This window comes from Colobus angolensis, unplaced genomic scaffold (genome assembly GCF_000951035.1).
Source record: "Colobus angolensis palliatus isolate OR3802 unplaced genomic scaffold, Cang.pa_1.0 Scaffold15, whole genome shotgun sequence".
Classification (NCBI taxonomy): domain Eukaryota; kingdom Metazoa; phylum Chordata; class Mammalia; order Primates; family Cercopithecidae; genus Colobus; species Colobus angolensis.
In genome coordinates, this window is record NW_012114599.1 from 607,778 (window position 1) to 627,277 (window position 19,500).

The following is a 19,500-nucleotide window of genomic DNA, read 5'->3' on the forward strand; positions in this document are numbered from 1 at the left end:
TGGGAGCTGGAGACTGGAGCTGTTCCTGGACCCCTTAAATTTATATAATTTTTTTAAAAAACAAGTTTTTGCAATTATGAGTAAAGCTGCTATAAATATATTTATGCAAGTTTTTGTGTAGACATACGTGTTAAATCCTTTGAGTAAACACCAAAAAGCAGGTTTGCTGAATGCTATAAGAATATGTTTAGCTTTGTAAGGAAGCATCAAACTGTCTTCCAACGTGACTGTATCATTTTGCATTCTCTTCAGCAATGAATGAGAAAGTTTCTGCTGCTTTAAATCCTCACCACCATTTGCTGTTGTCAGTATTCTGGATTATGGTCATTCTACCTTATATGTAGTGGTATCTCATTGTTCTAATTTCCATTTTCTTGATGATCTATGAACAATCTATTCTAATGATTATTTATCATCTGCATATTTTCTCTGGTGAGCTGTCTGTTAAGGACCTTGGCCCACTTTTGAATTTTTCCTTTTCTAAGATGGTGGATTAGAGACATTGCTGGCACACCTCTCCAACTTGGAAGAACAAAATAGTGTGTGGAGATTAACACTATGAATTCTGAGACACAGTCTCGCTCTGTCACCCAGCCTGGAGTGCAGTGGTGCCATCTCGGCTCACTGCAAGCTCCACCTCCCAGGTTCACACTATTCTTCTGCCTCAGCCTCCAGAGTAGCTGGGACTACAGGCACCCGCCACCACCCTCAGCTAATTTTTTGTATTTTAGTAGAAGACAGGGTTTCACCATGTTAGCCAGGATGATCTTGATCTCCTGACCTTGTGATCACTCTGTCACCCAGGCTGGAGTGCAGTGGCACAATCTCGGCTCACTGCAAGCTCCACCTCCTGGGTTCACACCATTCTTCTGCCTCAGCCTCCTGAGTAGCTGGGACTACAGGCACCCGCCACCACCCTCAGCTAATTTTTTTTTGTATTTTTGGTAGAGACAGGGTTTCACCATGTTAGCCAGGATGGTCTCAGTCTCCTGACCTCATGATCTGCCTGTCTTGGCCTCCCAAAGTGCTGGGATTACAGGCATAAGCCACTGAGCCCACACCCAGCCTGCAATCACCTTTTTGAGAGACTCCTGTAACCGAGCTAATTTAAAAGAAAAAGGTTCATATATAGCTATAATATTTCCCTGTTGATCTGGGGCGTGTATTCTAACAGGGAACTGCCAAGCCTCTAAATCACCCTCTTCTAGCTTGCTGGATTCCTGCCTGAATAGAACTGAGAGTGGTCACTTGACGTGCTGCTCGAACAGTCACTGGGGCAACTACCTTTTGCCCAGAGTCCTCCGGAAAAGAAAGATCTGGAGGGTCAGGCCACTCTTCTTCTTCAAAATAAGGAGGGGGTGCAGAAGGGTAGGAATGAACCTCTCCCTCCTTTGCCAGTTTAGCTTTAGCTGGCAAACAAACCTGCTGTGTTACTTCATTATACTCTCCTTCCTCCTCATGATCAATGTGAAAAGGTTCCAAGGTGGAATGAACCAGAGCCCACACTTGTCCCATTGTTACCCTGATGCTTCCGAGCTCCCCTTCTTACTCACTGTGGGGATTGCTTAAGATTACTCAGGTGTCCTCCAGCTTAGTTCCACGTTCTCCAACTGTCGCTCTGGCAACCGTTCAACCTGGGTTTGAGCCCCACATATGGGCACCACTTGACAAGATCAGCTCGGTCATGGAGACCCTAACCCAGCGGCACTAGAAAAATTAAAGACACACACACAGAAATATAGCTTGTGGAGTGGGAAATCAGGAGTCTCACAGCCTTCAGAGCTGAGAGCCTCAACAGAGATTTACCCACATACTTATTGATAGCAAGCCAGTGATAAGTGTTGTTTCTACAGATTATAGATTAACTAAAAGCATTTCTTACAGGAAACACAGGCATGGGCTGAAACAAAGGGATGGGTCTGGCTAGTTATCTGGAGCAGGAACATGTCCTTAAGGCACAGATCACTCATGCTATTCTTTGTGGTTCAGGAATGCCTTAAACAGTTTTCCACTCTGGGTGGGCCAGGTGTTCCTTGCCCTCATTCTGGCAAACCCATAACCTTCAGTGTGGGTGTCATGGCCATCACGAACATGTCACGGTGCTGCAGAGATTTTGTTTATAGCCAGTTTTGGAGCCAGTTCCCAACATTATTCTTCTTGCCTCTGTTGATATGGTGAATTATAATGATGATTTTTAATATTGAAACAACTTGCACTCCTAGGGCCAGCCCCATTGGTTATTGTCTCTTTTGTATATTACTGAATTTTATTTGATTATATTTTGTTAAGAATTTTTGTGTCTACATTTGTGATGCGTATTGGTCTGTAGTTTTTTGGTAATGTCTTTTTTTTTTTTTTTCCCCTCACTCTATCACCCAGGCTGGAGTGCATTGGTGCGATCTCGGCTCATTGCAGTCTCTGCCTCCCGGGTTCAAGTGATTCTCCTGCCTCAGCCTCCCAAATACCTAGGATTACAGGCAGGTGCCACCACACCTGGCTAATTTTTGTATTTTCAGTAGAGACAGGGTTTCGCCATGTTTGTCAGGCTAGTCTTGAACTGTTGACCTCAAGCAATCCACCTGCCCCGACCTCCCAAAGTGCTGGGATTACAGGCATGAGTCACCGCACCCAGCAGGTAATGTCTTTACTCAGTTTTAGTATTAGGTTAATGCTAAACCTATAGCCTCATAAAGCAAGTTATGACATATTTTCTTGTCTTCTTTTTTTCTTATTGCTTTTAAGGAGTTTGGGTATAATGGTATTATTTCTTCCTTAAATAATAAATATAATTTATGTGAAGCCATCTGGACTTGGAGCTTGCTATGAGTTTTTTTTTTTTTTAAACTAGACTTTTTAAAGAGCTATTTTAGAGTTAAAAAATTTGAGCAAATAATACAGATACTTTCCATATGCCCCCTGCCTTGCAGTTTTCCCTGCTGCTAACCTCTTACACTAGTATGGTACATTTGTTACAATTAATGAACTGCTATTGATACATTATTATTAACACAAGTTTATACTTTATTTAGGTATTCTTAGTTTTTAACCTAATACCATTTTTCTGTTCCAAGACCTCATTCAGGATACATCCCATTTAGTTGCTGTGTCTCTTTAGGGTCCTCTTGGCTATGAAAGTTTCTCAGATTTTGATTGTTTTCAATTATCTTGACAGATTTGAGGAATACTGATCAGGCTTGTTGTAGGATGCCAAGCTACTAGAATTGGTCTGATCTCTTTTTAAAAATTAGGCTATTAGTTTTGAGAGGCAGATCACAGAGGTAAAGTCCATTTGTATATAATATTAACAACACGTGCTATCAACATGAGTCATGACTGTTGATGTTGACCTAGGATGCCTGACTGAAGTAGTGTCTGTCAGGTTTCTCCACCATGAAGGTACTAGCCCCATCACTGTCCCTTCCACACTAAACTCTGGAAGGAAGCCCTTATGCAAGCCCACATTTAAGAAATGGGAAGTTATGCTTCCTCCTTTAGGGTGGAGTAGCTCTATAATTTATGTGTTATTCTTCTGCATGGGAGATTTTTCTCTTTTCCCTCATGTATTAACATATTCAATCATTTATTTATATCAGTATGGACTCATAGATATTTATTTTATACATTAAGATATAAGACTACATTTGTTTTGTTTTGTTTTGTTTTTGAGATGGAATCTTGCTCTGTAGCCCAGGCTGGAGTGCAGTGGCATGATCTTGGCTCACTGCAACCCCTGGTTCCAGCAATTCTCCTGCCTCAGCCTCCTGAGTAGCTGGGATTACAGATGCGTGCCACCACACCCAGCTAATTTTTGTGTTTTTAGTAGAGACGGTGTTTCACCATGTTGGCCATGATGGTCTTGAACTCCTGACCTTGTGATCTGCCCTCCTCGGCCTCCCAAAGTGCTGGGGTTACAGGTGTGAGTCACTGCACCCAGTGAAGACTGCATTTTTATTTTGGTGCTCATATTGTTCTAGCTTTGGCCATTGGAAGTACTTTCAAGTGCCAGTTGTTTTAGGTTTTGCTTTTTAATTAATAGACTTATTTTTTTTGGAGGAGTTTTAGGTTTACAGAAAAATTGAGTGGAAAGTACCAAGAGGTCTCTTATACTCTCCTTTGTGCCCCCTACCACAGCCCCAGTTTCCAGTTTCTCCTATTATTAATGTTTTGCATTAGTGTGGTACACTTACAACAATGGATGAACCAATATTAATACATCACTAGTAACTAAAATCCATAGTTTACATTAGGGTTCACTCTGTCTGGTTTTAATTTATGTGGGTTTTGACAAATGTATAATGATATATATACACCATTACAGTATCATAAAGGATAGTTTTACTGCCCTAAAAAGCCCATGCTCCCCCACAACCCCTGGTAACTACCAATCTTTTTACTGTCTCCATAGTTTTGTTTTTTCTAGAATGTCATATACAGCCATGAGCTGCATAATGATGTTTCAGTCGAAGGCCAGGACAGACCACATAGACGACAGCGGTCCCATAAGATCATAATGAAGATGGAAAATTCCTATCACCTAGTGATGCCTTAACCCTCATACTATCATAATATATTCTGTGTTTATGGTGATGCTGGTATAAACAAAGCTACGGCACTACCAGTCATATAAAAGTATAGCACATAAAATAAGGTACAGTATACTTGAAAATAAATGACTATGCTATTGGTTTATATATTTACTATACTTTTTACCATTATTTTACAGTATACTCCTATTAAAAAAAAGAAAAGCTAACTGTAAAACAAACTCAGGTCCTTCAGGAGATACTCCAGAAAAAGGCATTGCTATCATTGGAGATAATAGCACCACACATATTATTGCCCCTGAAGACCTTCCAGTGGGACAAGATGTGGAGGTGGAAGACAGTAATATTGATGATCCTGACCCTGTGTGGGCCTAGGATAATGTGTGTGTGTCTTAGTTTTTAAGAAAAATGTTTAAAAAGTAAGAAGAAAAACTTGAATAGAACAAAGCTTATAGGACATGAAGAAAAAATATTTTGGTACAGCTATACAATGTGTTTGTGTTTTAAGCTGTGTTATTACAAAAGAGTCAAAAAGTTAAAAAAAATTTAAAGTTTATAAAGTTACAGTAAGCTAATGTTAATTTACTATTGAAGGAAAAATTTTAAAATGAATTTAGTATAGCCTAAGAGTAGTGTTTATAAAGTCTACAGTAGTGTACAGTAATGTCCTAGGTCTTCACATTCACTCACCACTCACACTCACTGACTCACCCAGAGCAACTTCCAGTCCTGCAAGCTCCATTCATAAGTTCCCTATATAGGTGTACCATGTTTTATCTTTTATACTGTGTTTTTACTGTATCTTTTCTCTGTGTAGATATGGTTAAGACACACAAATACCATTGTGTTACCACTGTCTACAGTATTTGGGGCAGTAACATGTTGCATAGATTTGTAGTCTATGAGCTATAGGCTGTCTACTATATAGTCTAGTTGTGGAGTTGTGTAGTAGGCCATACCATCTAAGTTTGTGTAAGTACACCCTATGATGTTCCCACAATAAGAAAATTGCCTGACACAGAAGGTACCTGTTGGTAAGCGACATAAGATTGTAGTTGGAATCACAGAAAAGAGACTTCTAAGGCTCAGTAAGTGAACCTTTCAACTAAGTCAAAGATTGGCTTCTTTCACTTAGTAATATGTGTTTAAATTTCCATCATAGCTTGATATCTCATTTTTTCGTTTTTGTTTTTTTAATTGTTGTAAAATATATGTAACATTTACTATTTTTGTGTGTACAGTTCAATAGTGTTAAGTATACTCACACTGTTGTGCAAAAAATCTCTACATCTCTTTCATTTTGCAAAACTCAAAATTCCATGCCCATTAAACAACTCCCCATTCCCCTCTTCCTCCAGCCCCTGGCAAACATCTTTCTCCTTTCTGTTTCTATCAGTTTGACTATTGTAGGTATCAGTAGTCTTTTTTTCTTTTTCTGACTGGTTTCACTTAGAATAATGTCCTCAAGTTTCATCCATGTTGTAAAGCTTGTGTCAAAATTCCCTCCCCTTTTGAGGTGAAATAATAATCCATTGTATGTGCCATATTTTATTCATTCATCTATTGATGAAAATTTGTGTACCTTCCACCTTTTGGCTATTGTGAATAATGCTGCTCTAAACATGGGTAGACAAATATCTCTTTGAGAACCTGCTTTCAATTCTTTTGGGTATGTGCCCAGAAGTAAAATTGTTGGTCTATTTTTAATTTCTTGAGGAACTTCCATACTGCTTTTCAGTGACTGTACTATTCTGAATTCCATACTGCTTTCCGTAGTGGCTGCACAAGTGTTCCAATCCTTGCCAACACTTGTCATTTAGTTTTGGTGGTGTTTTTAACCTTTTAATAGTAGCCATTCTAGTGGATATGGGGAGGTATCTCATTATGATTTTAATTTGCATTTCCCTAGTAATTAGCGATGTTGAGGATCTTTTGATGTTCTTTTTGGCCATTTGTATATCTTCTTTGGGATGTCGATAGCTTTTTAAAAAATTGCTGTATAACAGTCTGCTGTCTGGATGTACCAGTTTATACGTTTGCCTACTGAAGGACATCTTATTTGCTTCCAAGTTTCGGCAATTATGAACAATGCTGCTATAACAATTGTGTGCAGGTTTTTGTTTGGACATGTTTTCAACTCATTTGGGTAAGTATCAATGAGTATGATCTGTTGTCTTTTCTGGTGAAGTGTCTGTTCAGGTATTTTGCCCATTTTTAGATTGCGTTTTCTTATTGTTGCCTTTTAATTCACCAAAGTTGTTGAATTTATTGGCATAAAGCTCTTGATGACTCTTTTTTTTTGAGACAGAGTCTCACTCTTGTCACGTAGACTGGAGTGCAGTGGTGGATTCTCAGGTCACTGCAACCTCTGCCTCCTGGGTTCAAGTAATTCTCATGCCTCAGCCTCCTGAGTAGATGGGATTACAGGCGTTCACCACTATACCTGGCTGATTTTCATATTTTTAGTAGAGATGGGGTTTCATCATGTTGGCCATGCTGGTTTCATATTCTACTCCATTTTTCCCAGTTATATTTCAAAATATTTCAGATACATGTAAATTAACAGGAAAAGAAGTTCAACTTTAGGAAGACAGTAATTTAATTAATGTTGTTTTAGCTTTCAGTAATTAAGATAACATCTAAAAACCATAAGAAAAACTTAAAATTTTTTTTTGAAATTCAACTGTATTTTTCATTTCCCTAACTCTAATTTGCATGGAAAGTATGTGTAGAAGTATAAGCCATCACATCTGCCCTACCACCCTTCTCCTGCCCCCACCCTATCCTACAAAAGATCAGAGCACAAAAAAATGTTATAAAACAAATTTATTATGCAATACTTTGTCATAATGAATTGCATCTCTTTGGTAAAAATAAACTTTATAAACATTTTAATAATCAGAGATTAGATACAAAAACTAAGCATTTGTAAGTTGTTTTTAATATGAGCAAAGACTGGCAACTGAAAAGTGGTTCACTTGTGACTGGTCATCTACTGGCAGTTACAACTCAAACTGGGACAATTTTTATGCTACATCAGAAAAGAGGATAAGGAAACAGTTTGATAACAAATTTGTTGAATCAGAAAGCATTCTTACACTTTCATTTAAAAATAAATAATAGTTAATCAATTGGCGATTATACATTTGTATACACTATATGATGGCAACATAATACTTTAAAATTAAGCACTTAGTTTAATAAGAAATGTACAACGATTTAAAAAATAAGTTTTGACAATGGCACTGGCAGTTAGATGCAAAGAATATGCTTTAAGAAAAAAATGGCAGGTATAACATTAAAATATTCTAATTCGCCTTTCAATAAATATTTTTACTACATCATTAACATACTGAAGTAAACTTGGTTTAAATCAAAGCTTACACATTTCAAACTAAAAAAAAAAACCTGTAAGATATACGTAAACCAGAAAGCCTCAAAGTTTCTTAGATAAATGCTATGATTTTCACAAAAGGGTGTTAAGTTGTTGCAGTATTTAAGACAATGGTCTTTACAGCTTTGTGAAGTATTCACATCTGTTGCTTAAATTGCTGGGAAAGGCCTCCTGGTCTACCAAGACACATACATTCCCTCCTTAACACATTCTTTAGTTTGACTTTGTGCTAAAGTATATTTAACTGAACATCTAGTATAAGCCCTTTACATAATGCCTCCGAAAGTAGCAAAAGAAAAAATATATATACTAAAATTTACTATATACAAAGGAATCCAAGTTAAAAGAAGTCATGCTGGCTATGAGGACAGGAAAAGCTTTGAAGGTGGAAAAAGGGAGGTGATCCACCTTTTCCATGAATTCAGGTAATCTGTTTTCTTTCTCTGAATTTGAAAAGTAAAATAATAACTGATTTAGTAATATATTGCACAAAAAACTTCAAAAATACATATTCAAGAAACACTGCTTCTGTTTGGGATGTGAAGATGAACAATCGTGCTGAATCAAAGCTTTTTACTAGGGATCTATTATAAACTGGAATCAGCTGCAACAAAACATATTCTTTTGACGCAAGGCAAAATATATGTTAGCTTATATCACAGTTTTAGGATATGTTGGAAAACATGTAATCACCTTGGAGTTTCTAAACTGACTTTATTATAGGAAAACTTGTATATTATCGGGAATACAATTTCCAGGCCATAGGACTTGGAATGATTCTACTTAATTATATGGTTACTAGTCATGTTTCTCAAAACACCTGAGGAAAGAGAGCATGTTCTCAATGGAAGTAGTAACTGGAGGACCATAATTTAAAAGGTGCTTCCCCTGGAAAATAGCTGGCTTGGTATGTTAGCAAGCGGAAGGTGATGCACTAAATTAAGTTTAAGAAACTGTAAAATATTGTGTAATCTCTCCCTGTTAGCTTTCAGTGCAGAAGTGTTTATCGTCCTTGCTAGTGATGAATATAACTTAAACATGTAAATTCGTGGGAAGAGTGAATAAAAAAGAAGAGAAAAATCAAAAGATGTAAAGAATTATTGTTACATACATCAAGACAAAATAACCGAAGATCCCTATTAGAGCTGGAACTAACTCTGCTTCTCTTAGATCACTTTCCTTTTCTTATAAAGAAAGAGTAATTGTCTTATGGACAGAAACCAGGTAGCACATTTGTGATACAGAATTTCAGCAGAACAAAATAAATTGGTGCCAGATCACTGAAACACTGTTCCTAAGGTCTATCCAGAAGGCTATGGTAAAAACTTAAAAACAGTTATTAAAATGATATGTGTAATCTCTTTATTATTTACACTGTGGTTAAAGCATTTTTGGGTTTTTGGTGTTTTATTCACTGTCTATAATAAAAGTTAACTTGGTTTAGCCATTTTCTGTAGATGTGATCGATATAAAGAAAAAACCCAAATACCTCATCCTGCATGCTTAAGGGTTATTTTTCATTATTAACAAATTTAAAAATTACTACATTTTGATAGCACCAATTCATTAATGTGGCTATCCAGGTTAAATTAAACATGGAAATGGAACAGAGAACATTAATACTGTTATCCCTGACTTAAAGTCTTGTCAATTGAAAAAAAAAGTTTTTAAAATCATTTTTCTCATTTGACAGTTTTGCCAAAATAAAAACTAAAAGTTAAAATATCTGTCTCTTAAAAAATGCTTTATAATCATAGAAACAGGTGAAAACAGCAAATCAACATCATGACCTTGACTGTGCATGTGTGTATATGTATGTGTACATATGTATACAATCTATCAGAATGATGAAAACAAGGCCATTGTCTATGACTTAGGATGTAGCATAAGACTGAACTTCTGGAAAGTTGCTTCCATCATTGTAAAAAAAAAAAAAAAAATGATACAATGAATAAGTGTAGTTTAGCATCCTGTTGTTTCTGAATAATCTAATCAAATTATACAAATGATACTATGAAAAACTGTCTCATATAAGCAGACTGTTCAAATAAGATACTCAGTCAAAGCACTTTTGGAGTAGTACCAGAAAATCTTTTTCTCATGGATCAATGGCACTCTAGGTTATTACACTGCCTCCTCAAAAGGGTGTATTGCATAAGATCTAATTTTATACGAATTTTGAAATTCATGAAGGTAATTTTGTTTGTAAAACTGCATTAAATCTGTTAAGATTTAATTTGTTACACTTATAAATTTAATTCATACAAAGCTTGGACAGAAGTTTTTTCCTAAATGACCTACTTTATGATACATATGCAATTAGTACTCAGAATGTTTCATTACACTCCATTCCTATTACAAGATTCTCAGAATGCAGTACATGTGGCAGGCAAATGAAAGATTCTCTTATTACAAGTGTGTCAAAATGGGTGTACTCCATAACACACTTAATTGGCTATACCTCTCATTGGATAACTTATACTCAACAAAGGCAGCTAGTGGCTAAAACTTAATGTTTGCAAAGCACTTTGGGTAAGAATAAAAGGCCCCAATAAATGCTATGCAGTATCTGTGAAGTAAAAACACTTCAAAGCTACCATTGTAATAGGAATTGGGAGTGTACTTGGATGAAATAACACCACAAAATTGTCTTTTCTAAACCTTAGAACTCTTTGTTGCATTCTCTACCTATGTAACCAAAAGAAACTTTTTCTAAACATCAGGATGTTTTTCAATTTATGTTTGTCTTTGCCCACACCACAACAAAAAAATTAAAAACAAATTAAAACAAAGTTAAAAAATTTCAATCTTATGTTACCGGATTGTGTGTCAGGAGAGAAGTATATGAAAAATACATTAGCAAAATTTTTAGCTGGTTCAGTAACTATAGTTACAGATTGGAAAAGAAAATGAAAAAAATGTATAGAGTTGCCAAATCTTACATTCTGACATATTAACAGAAGAAAGGATTTTTGTCCCACAAGTTTAAGACAGAGGCTGGGGATTTTCTTGTACAAAAATTTCCAAATCTTGGAGACACTTATCACAAAAATTATGCTTTCAGGACTTCACATCATATATTTCTGATCAGGCATGATCCTAACGGCAATTGTTTAATAAAAATTTTAAAAACCAAAAACCAAAAATGTTTTGAAAGAAATAAGTAATTCGTATCCCTTCCCTACCCTAAAACTAATGAAGTCCATTATGGCTTTGATATCCCTTGTAAAGAATTAAGTGAAAGAGTATTGCCACACTTAAATATTTCTATTTTTTCCGTTGCTTTTGATTTTGTGTCTTTGCAGTACTTATTAGGGAACCTAAACATGTACGAATTCCGGCAAGGTGGAGCAGAGATCCAGCTGCTTCTTTGAGCTCCTCATCAATTTCTTGACATGTCTGTTTTCGCATCTTTTTGCCTGACTGACCTTTTTCAGAGATTTTTGCACAAGGCTGCGATGCATAGCCACTGTCTCCAAGAGGATCATCTTCATAATCAACATCTGTATCTTCTTCACTGTGAAATCCTTCACTGCCATCACTTCCCACATGGCTATTCTTTGGGATAAATTCATATACCTCATCCACAGAAGACAGGGAAGACACGCTAGACCTGGATGCACAACGCTGTGCTGCCATGCTACTTGCACTGTAATTGTGATCTTCTTTTGGATCAATGCTGGTGGCTGAAGAATCACTCTCTTGTAATCGTACAGCACTGGGATGATGAAATGCATTGCCGTAACTCCTCTTTTTTTGCAATGCTGTTTTAAGAGGAAGAGGTTTCTCACCTGTGGAAAATAAAAGTTCCATCAATAGGTCAAATGTGTTTGGTTGCAAAAACAGACCAATTTTAAACTACTACACTACTCTTGAGCAGTAAATGTTTTAGATTAATGATGCTTTGTAGATTTTTTATTTTTTTACCCAGATCACATCATTCTGCAAGCATTAATCTGAAACATTAAAAAAAAAACAATTTAACAATGTCTTGACTTTTCCATAGAACATATAATTATTTTGAATTGCTTACAAAGAATGCCTAAATATGAATGTACCACTGTTTAATCACTTCTGTGTTAATATTTAGCCTGTTTCCAATTTTTCATTAGTATAAATCATGCTGCAATACAAATCCTTCTGGATGCCTTTTCTTGAATATACGCAAGTAATTTTTCAAAAGAGATATGAAAAAATTGCTAAGGGATATACACATTTAAAATTATAATTGGTATTCTCAAATTGCCATCCAAAATGGTTTTACTCCCAACAGTGTATGATAGAACTTATTCCCTACTTAACACCATTCTCAATTACTTAAATTTTTTATAATTCTATGGACAAAAAAGTTATCTCAATATCATTTCATTTTGTGTTTCCCCAATTTCTAGAGAAGTTGCACATCTTTTCACATGTGTATTGCCCACTTATATTTCCTCTTCTAAGATCCACCTAGTCATACATTTTGCTGACTTTTCGGTTGAACTGTTTTCTTATTTCTTACTTGTAGAATCCTTTTATGTATATACTTGATATTAATCCTTTGTTATATAAGGAAAAAACACATCTCCAGCATTTTATGTCACTTTTCTTAGACGTATTTTGTTGTCAGATGCTTTTCTCTTTTTTTTTTTTTTTTTGGGGACAGAGTCTCACTCTGTCACCCAGGCTGCAGTGCAGTGGCATGCCCATGGCTCACTGCAACCTCCACCTCCCAGGTTCAAGCAATTCTCCTACTTCAGCCTCCTGAGTAGCTGGGACTACAGGCATGCACCACCACATCTGGCTAATTTTTGTATTTCTTGTAGAGAGAGTTTTGCCACGTTGCCCAGGCTGGTCTGGAACTCCTGGTCTCAAGTGATCCACCTGCCTTGTCCTCCCAAAAGTGTGAGGATTACAGACGTGAGCCACCATGCCTGACCAGAATGCTAAAATTCTGATGTTTTATTAAATTTACCCATTTTTTTCCTTTATGGATTTTGTATTTTGTATCTTAAAGTTTTTCCTAGTCCAAGTTCATAAATATATTTTACTTACTGTATTTTCTTGTTTATAGTTTTCATTTTTACTTTTAGCTCTTTGAGCTCATTTTCCTAAATATATTTTTCTTCATTTCTTGGTCAATGTAAGAAAAATCACAGCATTAACTTCAATCTCTCAATTGCTCACATAAATTAATGAAAGTATAATAAAACAGAAACTGAGTTACTCAGATCAAAATAAAATTTGGTTGGAAAGAAGTAATTTTGTAATAGTTATTTTATAGTCTAGGTTAAATTTGAAAAGGCACTAAATTTTTTTTTTTAAAAAGACACAATTGCTTACATTCTAAAATTCCTTGTTCTATAGAAGTATTTAAAAGCATCATTGCAGCAGCAGCATCGATATCAGATTCTGAAAAGGGAAAAAGTAATATTAATGTTCTTTATAAAAGAGAGGCTATTGTAAGTATTTGCATGCACCCAAAGATAACCATTGTTACAATTTTGGTGTATATTCAAGAAAGCATAAACATACATTAAACAAAAATGAGGTATTATATATTATTCTGAAGTCTGATTTTGTTCACTTAAAATCATGAAACAGTTTTGCGAACAGCACTGTACAAAAGAAATGGAAAGGTACCAGAAATAATACAAGTTCTCTTCTTTAATTATTCACAATGAAAACGAAAACTTAAACTGTTATTTCAGTAAGGTTTCCCCTTAAGCAGACTAAATTAGCTAAGAATGTACATCATTACTCCTTTTATTTTTATTTTTTGCATTTTTACCTTGAATACTATCATTACCTATGCATATCTGCAGTTATGAAGTACTATGTTAATTACATGTCAGTTGCAGGAAATAAAAATATGTAATTCGTCAGTCTAGGTCATGTAAACCTATAAATGCTAAGTGAATATGCAGAAACAAAAACAATTACTATTGTTTTAGTCATAATTATACACAAGCCTGCAAGTACCACAAATAAATATAATATTCATGAAGTCAAATGGATACTCCATTAAAAATGGGCTTTAAAAGACTGGTAAAATCAGCAGGTTCTACAACAGATAAAGTTATGCTCTCATATCTACTTATATTTACTGCTGTAAGTTCTTCATCTTGGTGATATGTTCGTCTGAATAACTAAAGAAAAGTAAAATGGTATAATCTAAATTACACCATTAATAATTAGAAAAGTTAGAAAATATTTATAAATTTTAGCTTACAAAAAGACATTTAAAATAAGACTCAGATATGAAATTTGTAATCTATATCTCAAAGGTGGAAATTTTTATTAGCATAAAGATTTCCTATTTACTTTCAATGTCTAATTTAAAAGGTATTGTAGATAAATAAAGCCATGAAGATACTGACTTGTTTTCTCTCCAACTAGACCATAAACTCTCTTCAGCAGGAAATGCTATTGTTATTGATAACACTAACAGGCTTAAGTAAATCAGATGTTGGCCGTTATGAGACAGCACATAATATTATACCTCTTTTTCCCCAAGTAAAATGTGACCTCATGATCCACAGCTAACATCTTACTGAATGGGGAGAAGCTGAAAGCGTTTCCTCTAAGAAGTGGAACAAGAAAAGGATGCTCACTCTCACCACTCTTAGTCAACATAGTACTGGAAGCCCTAGACAGCGTAATTAGGTAAGAGAAAGAAATAAAAGGCATCCATGTTGGAAGAGAGGAAGTCAAATGTCCCTGTTTGCAGACAACAGGACCTTATATATAGAAAAAACTAAAGATTCTACCAAAAAACTCTTAGAACTGATAAATTCAGCAAAGTTGCAAGATACAAAATTAATACACAAAAATCAGTAATATCGCTATACACAAAACAAACCAGCTGAAAAAGAAATCAAGATGGCAATCTCATTCACAATAGCTACAAAAAATAAAATTAAAATACTTACAAAAAAGTTGAAGACAATACAAATAGACATCCCATACTCATGGATAGGAAGAATTAGTATTGTTAAAATGACAATACTACCCCCAAAGCAATCTATAAATTCTATCAAAATACCAATGATATCCTTCACAGAAATACAAAAAATCCTAAAAGTTGTACGGAACTACAAAAGACCCCAAATAGGCAAAACAGTCTTGAGCAAAAAGAACAAAACTGGAGGCAAAATACTAACAGACCTCAAAATATACTATAAAGTTGTAGCAACCAAAAACGCATGGTACTGGCATAAAAATAAGACACATAGATCAATGGAACAGAAGAGAGAACCTGGACATTAATTCACACATTTACAGCCAAGTAATTTTTTTTTAATATGTATTTTTTTGGAGACAGAGTCTTACTCTGTCACCCAGGATGGAGGGCAGAAGAGTGTTCTTGGGTCACTGCAACCTCCATCTCCCAGATTCAACCAAATCTTGTGCTCAGCCTCCTGAATAGCTAGGATTACAGAGGTGTGCCACCATACTCGGCTAATTTTTGTGTTTTTAGTAGAGATGGAATTTCACCATGTTGGCCAGGCTGGTCTCAAACTCCTGGCCTCAAGTGATCTGCCTGCCTTGGCCTCCCAAAGTCCTGAGATTACAGGCATGAGCCACCGTGCCCACCCCAGCAGAGTGATTTTTGACAAAAGTGCCAAGAACGCTAACTGGGGGAAACACAGTTTCTTCAATAAATGATACAAAGGAAACTGAATATATATATCTATATGCAGAAGAATGAAACAAGACTCCCACCTCTCACCCTATACAAAAATCAGCTCAAAAATGGATCAAAGACCTAAATGTAAGAACTGAAACAATAAAACTACCAGGAGAAAACAAAGATGAAACACTTCATGACTTTGGTCTGCGAAAAGATTTTATGAATGAGACCTCAAAAACTCAGGTAACAAAAGCAAAAATAAACGGAATTATATCAAACTAAAAAGCTTCTACACAGCAAAGGAAACAATCAACAGTGAAATGACAACCTACAGAATGTTATAAAATACATGCAAACTACTCCTCTGACAGGGGATTAACATCTATAATATAAAAGGAACTCAAGAATCTCAACAGGAAAACAAACCAAAACCCTCTAATTTCAAAATGGGCAAATTATCAGAACTGATATTGCTCAAAAGAAGACATACAAATGGCCAAGAAATTTTAAAAAATTAAGAGGAACGGGAAATAGAGTGTTAGGGAAAGTGGTTACAATTTTAAATACAGAGGTCAGAGAAATCCTGAAGGAGAAGGTAGGCTACAGTTGGGCAAAGAACTTAGGGAGGGAAAGAATGATATCTGAGGGAAAAGAGTATTAGGCAGAAAGAAGAGCAAGTATAAAGGATTTGAATCAATGATGCCCACATGCCACATCCAAGAGATTAGCAAAAACAATGACCTCTCCAATTCCTGGTTTTTAGGATGAAGGCTGAGACAATTTGTTTTGAGTTCAGTATTCTATCACATCTGAAGAAGAAAAGATGCAGCCACTAGCCCATAATGTGTCTGTGTGAGTTGGAAAAAAGGCAAATCTTCCTCTAGGTGAATGGTTCCCTATTCAAGGCACACAGCTAGAAGAATGGAGTGTGGGCTGAATTTCAGGCCCCACTCACTGTCTTAAGCCAGGTGAACTTGCAGAGGGCACAACATGCATGGCATTATGCAAAAGCCCCAACAGAGAGATTACTTCTCCATAAACTAATTTTTCTTTTTTTTTTTTTCTTTTATTTTCTCAAGACATAAGGTCTCCTCTGTCACCCAGGCTGGAGTGTAGTGGCACAATCATGGCTCACTGTAGCCTCAACCTCCAGGGCTCAAACGATCCTTCCACCTTAGCTTCCCAAGTAGCTGGGACCACAGGCATGTACCACCACACCTGGCTAATTTTTATTTTTGTTTTTTGTAGAGACACGGTTTTACTATGTTGCCTGAGCTCAAGTGATCCTCCCGCCTCAGGTTCCCAAAGTGCTGGGATTACAGGTGTGAGCCACTGTGTCCAGCCTAATTCTTCTTTTTAATAAAAAAGGATCTACCTTGTTTCCAATTTTATAAAAGGGGATGTTGATGGTAAAATAATCTAACAAGGAAATACATTATAATGAGAAACCAATTATAGAAACTTTGTCTTATAAATGAAGCACCTATAAAATCTACTTACTAAAAAATTAGTGTATCTCTAACTTGACTTCTTTTTGAGATGGAGTTTCACTCTTGTCGTCCAGGCTGGAGTGCAACGGCGCCATTTCAGCTCTCTGCAACCTCTGCCTCCTGGGTTCAAGTGATTCTCCTGCCTCAGCCTCCTGAGTAGCTGGGATTACAGGCACTTGCCACCATGCCAGCTAATTTCTGTATTTTTAGTAGAGATGGGGTTTCATCATGTTGGTCAGGTTGGTCTCGAACTCCTGACCTCAGATGATCCACCAGCCTTGGCCTCCCAAAGTGCTGGGATTACAGGCATGAGCCCCCTGCCTGGCCTAACTTGACTTCTTTTAACAAGCATCCATTATGATTCAAGGAACACATTTTTGAAACACAACACCTAAAACTGATTAAGAGGCTTATCCTGATAACATAAGAAAGCTACGTGAACACCATTTCTGAATATTTTAAAGTGATAACAAAATTAAGTACTGTTTCTATAACAGTAGAATGGTATGAAAAATACTCCTTAAATGTATTTATTTATTGTAGATAACTTATTATAGCCACATTAATTTGAATTCTCCAACATGAAATTAACTTTGTGAAACCAAACACTTCTTTACAAAAGAATTTTGCCTGTATCTTATTTAAAACATTTATAAATATGCTTCCTACAATGCCTTGCCAATTAACTGTGAAAAAAAGTTTAACTTCAACATTAAAAATAAGCAATAGAGAAATAACCCAAAACACCATAATTGAGAACACCTGATTATCAATGATTTGTCCAAGGTACAATATTGAACTTCGTAGAACAAAGGGAATAAAAATTCCCTGGGTAGAACTTACAAACAATTTTTAATTATAGTACTCAATCTGTTTTTGTTGATTGGTTTGTTGTTTTTCAACAGGGTCTCACTCTGTTGTCCAAGCTGGAGTGCGATGGTGCAAATCATGGCTCACTGCAACCTCCACCACCCAGGTTCAAGTGATCTGCCCATCTCAGCCTCTCGTGTAGCTGGAACCACGGGTGTGCACCGACTCGCCCAGCTAATTTTCATATTTTTTGTAGATATGGGGTTTCACTATGTTGCCCAGGCTGGTCTTGAACTCCTGAGGGATCCGTCTCGGCCTACCGAAGTGCTGGGATTACGAGCATGAACCACCGTGCTCAGTCAATTTTGCTATTAAATTTAAACTGAAGACTCATTTGTTTATTGTCACATTTGAAAACACTTCATAATGGTATTTTTTCATTGATAAAGTACTTTATGCTATTTTAAAGGTGGCTCTGTTTTTAAAAACAATATCACTATTAGCTGTATTATCTAACATACCCAGTTCATAAGGAACCAAAATTTGGTAGTTTCAAACATGCTACTGATTTCATAACTGGTTCAAACAAAACCGTGTCAAAGTTGTGAATTTGGCTAAGCAGGGTGGCTCAAGCCTGTAATCCCAGCACTTTGGGAGGCTGAGGTGGGTGGATCACTTGAGGTCAGGAGTTTGAGACCAGCCTGGCTGATATGGTGAAACCCTGTCTCTACTAAAAATACAAAAATTAGCCGGGTGAGGTCGTACGTGACTGTAATCCCAGCTACTTGGGAGGCGGAGGCAGGAGAATCACTTGAACCTAGGAAGTGGAGGTTACAGCGAGCGGAGATTGTGCCACTGCACTTACAGCCTGGATGACAGAGTGAGACTCCGTTTCAAAAAACAAAAAATAAACAACAATTTAAAAAACCTGTTAATTTGTGCCTGTTGATCTTTATTTCCTTAACCTTGATGTTGGGAAATTATTAAAAATGATTAAAACAATTAAAAGACACCAGTTTTAGCCATATGAGAGTAAGGTTATAAGTCGAGCATATTTCTGTTGTTTGTCTCAGTCCATTTGTGTAAGGAATGATATGAGAATTATAGAAATCATTTAAATGGTATAAGCTTTGTAGTAACTACAAAAGGATTTATTGTCTCTATCAAAATTAATATATACATTTGCAGAGCATCCAGATGGAGAAGCTGTCTCTTGTAATTCTCTGAAGTAGAAGAACAGTTTCAATAAATTACCAACACTTTAAGCTCTCTGGACCACTGCTTTAGTTTCATTTCAATAAGACACAAATCTTAGATTTACATGTAGCTCTAACATCACCATCAACTACCTTAATTTTATATCTGTTTGTAGTATACCAGATGCTTTTAGTAGTTAGCACAACTACTAAAATTTACTAACTGGAATGTGAGTTCCATTTTTGTCTGCTTTGTTCACTGATGTACCTTGGTGTCTAGAACAGCTCAGTAATATTTTTAAACAGGTGAATTTACTCTAAATACACACCAAACCAAACAATTTTTTTTAATTATTATTATACTTTAAGTTCTAGGGTACATGTGCATAACGTGCAGATTTGTTACATATGTATACTTGTGCCATGTTGGTGTGCTGCACCCATCAACTCG

At 36.1% G+C, this 19,500-nt stretch overlaps 1 protein-coding gene across 1 annotated transcript in view; it reads right to left on the reverse strand.

Annotated features, from left to right (window-relative positions):
* Positions 1 to 7,353: 7,353 nt before the first annotated feature.
* The window catches only part of FOXN2 (forkhead box N2), a 71,515-nt gene continuing 59,368 nt past the window's right edge, over positions 7,354 to 19,500 (reverse strand). Inside the window, exons 6-7 of the mRNA XM_011935853.1 lie at positions 13,264 to 13,332; positions 7,354 to 11,729 (exon numbers count right to left, since the gene is read on the reverse strand). Of these exons, the coding sequence (XP_011791243.1) occupies positions 11,206 to 11,729; positions 13,264 to 13,332 (593 nt within the window). The 3' untranslated portion in view covers positions 7,354 to 11,205. The remainder of the gene's footprint in view (positions 11,730 to 13,263; positions 13,333 to 19,500) is intronic.